General features: G+C 38.6%; 1 protein-coding gene across 1 annotated transcript; it reads left to right on the top strand.

The window, feature by feature from the left end:
• The first annotated feature begins 444 nt into the window (after window positions 1–444).
• On the top strand, window positions 445–765 carry LOC149015827 (uncharacterized). Its single transcript, XM_089156605.1, has one exon. The coding sequence runs from the start codon at window positions 445–447 to the stop codon at window positions 763–765; it is 321 nt and encodes a 106-aa protein (XP_089012731.1).
• The last annotated feature ends 2,387 nt before the right edge of the window (window positions 766–3,152 follow it).

The raw sequence follows: 3,152 nt of genomic DNA, 5'->3' as shown, positions 1-3,152 counted from the left end.
AATTTTAGATAATGGATGACTGTAACCTTTTGATCAATCAAGTTTGATAACTTTATACTTGAACTTGATTTATTCTTGTCCTTTTTATTATGCTATATCTTGTGTTGTATGGAATTGTCACTGAACCTAGGTTCTGCGGTGTATCACCCCCATGGGTATTCGGGTATGGTCGGATCTGGCTGGGTGGGGTGTGACAAAGATAGCGTCCGAATTACAAGCATTCGGGCTATACAGATTAATCGGGAGTTGGTAGACATAAATAAAAAATTGGGACAGCTCACGAGGGGCAAAAGGATAGATTACATATACTCGATCATCAGAAAGACCTCGTTCGTTGAGGCAATAGCTAGGTATGAATTCCCCCACAATTTCAGGCTTCTGACCTTCTCTCAGTTCGATGGATATGGAGATCCAATAGTCCATATGAGTTACTACCAGCAGACGATGGCGGTGCCTGGCAACTCAAATAAGATCTTGTGTAGAGTGTTCAGGTCTTCGCTCACAGGAGCAGCTCAAAAGTGGTTCTCAAACCTACATTCGGGAAGGATTGCTGATTTTGATAAACTAGCCCGAAAGTTTATTAGTCAGTTCCAGAGTGGGATTCAGACTAAGAAGACCGATGAGACTCTATTCACTGTCAAACAAGCAAAGAACGAGTTCATTCGAGATTATCTGCAGAGGTTCAACAATGATACCATAGAGATCGAGAATTTTGATGAACAGGTGGCTAAGACAACACTTTTTACAGGCCTTTCCAAAAGGTGATTCCTGGAGTTGCTATTGCAAGATGTTACATCCCCTCAATCGGTACCCTAATTGCAATACCCGGAGGTATGATCCATAACCCCGGAGATCAATTCTCTACAATCATCCTCCCACATAGCACAACAATATAATCAAGAGCAAAGAATACTCATAGTATAAATATCACTAACAAAATAATCAAGGATGAATCTTAAGAAAGATCACAAAAAATATCAGAGTGCAGAATAAATGATACCAATAATAAATCACCGATAGAGAATAGCGGAAATAACTCTAAAGTCAAAGCGGAAAGGTATATCAAAACTTTAATGTATTACAACCAGTTGGACTAAAGAAATAAAGAAGTCTAAGAACCATTCTAAAACAAATTAACAAATCTCCATATAAAAAAGAGTATGCTTAAACTCAAAAACTTTTGTATCCAATATAGGACACTCTAGCTCCAGGATAGGACTAATCTTAGTACGTACAATCATCACACTGGTAATCTTCACTGTGATATTCGTAACAATGAGCACCTTGTACGCAATACGGGTCACTCGTCATGGCCTCGTAGTCCTGGATCTCGAAGTCATCGGTACTTGCAACAAGGTCTAACAAACATTGTCGCTAATAGGTGAGCTCAAAAGAACTCAACAACTAGTTCAATCACAAATAACAACTACAAACAGTTCAGAACAAGTATGATGCAATATGATATGAGACAGTAATGCACATATGCTTCTAACTCTATATATGCTAGTCTTTAGTGGCAGACACGCATTGAGATAGAACACCGTACTCCTCTGGGCAGTTTCAGTCACTCTCCCTTAACAATCTCTGTATCTTGGGTTTTCCACGGTAGTTGGGTCAGGGCATCCATCTCAGACATTCAATGGTTGGGGTTTAGGTCATCACTCTCACTCCACCATTGGTATGAGTATTGGTGCATGTCAGGGTTATACCTAGCCCAATGCACATCATCTACTAAGTCATATCAATTTCATAAATGGCCCCCACAATGTGATTTCGTCCTCTCATGGATTGGATACCGATCTTGAACGTCCACTCCCCATTGCTGCCACGGGTCACTCGGCTTCAATAGCCACGCTTATAAGATGAGATATAACGGGGATTTTCCTAGCCAAACACATCTATACAAGTCCTGGATATGACATCTAGTAATTATGGAAAGTGCCAATGGGCACCATAGAAAAGCATTTCATACCACCTCCTCTAATGTCCGATGACAAAAATACCAAAAAAAATTCTCTCTACTCAGCTTATTCCTTCACTCATCCACCCACATTCATATGAGTGTGGGCCCACACTACCTTTACTTGATACATACAAATTCTATGAATGTAAGTCCCACACTCATGTGGGTAAGTTGGGTAGAGATCTCTACTATGTTGTAAATGCTTTTTTTCTAAATCATTTTGAGATCAATTATTTCCCAACCCTCTCCCCACACACACACACCCTCTCTCTTGTATGAAAAGATGAGTGGAGAGCGTTTAGAGGGAGGCAAAGCTTAAAGACAAAATGAGTAGCATTCCATCTTGGCTGGCTGTGTGATGACACTCCATGTCCAGGGGAAACTTTTAAAACTAGATTATCTGATTTGGTCCACCGGCCATCTGGTCGGCAGCTGACATTAATTTAAAGAAATATTAAAGTAATTATAAAACCAACTACAATAATATTTTTACCAGAAAAAACAGAACTATAATAATATTATTTTCTCAAATATAATTTTATTGATACCTAATACTTTACATTAACATATAAAGAAATGGCCATGGTCACTTGTGCTCTGAGAAATATGAATTTAATAAATTAGAGTGAGTGCTATTGGCTTAGCGTGACACCGTCACTTACAACTGAGCTGAATGTAATTTTCTATTCAATCATGCAATGCAATGATATATAATTTTACAAAATCTAAAATCTAAGAATAAGGTCTTATTGACCACATCAATGATTGTATTTTTTTTTTTTGGAGAAAGGTAGCTTTATATTAAAATTTTAAAAAATAAAGGGTTTACAAACGATAGAATTTTTTCCCATTAGCATCATTCCTAATAAGACAGGAAAGAGCTTCAGGGAGATAAAGGGGGTGAAGGTGGAATTCTTGGGTGGATTGCGAGAATCCAGCCAGGAAGTCCGCACAAGAGTTCACTTCACGCACAATATATTCAAAAGAACATGCAACAAAATCCCCAGTCAGCTCATGAATTTGTTGCACAAGATCTACTACATACCATGGAACCCGATAAATCTTCTGTATCATCTTAATAGCTGACTCAGAATCGGATCGTATTTGGACTCTGTTGTGCCCCAAATTGCAAGCTTTCAGTAGGCCAATAGCAATTGCTTTAAGCTCAGCATGAAGGATGTTAAGGCTT

Source organism: Hakea prostrata, chromosome 5, assembly GCF_041222555.1.
Source record: "Hakea prostrata isolate BN-2017 chromosome 5, UWA_Hpros_2, whole genome shotgun sequence".
NCBI lineage: Eukaryota > Viridiplantae > Streptophyta > Magnoliopsida > Proteales > Proteaceae > Hakea > Hakea prostrata.
The sequence above is the reverse complement of the archived record's forward strand: the minus strand, read 5'-3'. Positions and strand labels throughout refer to the sequence as shown.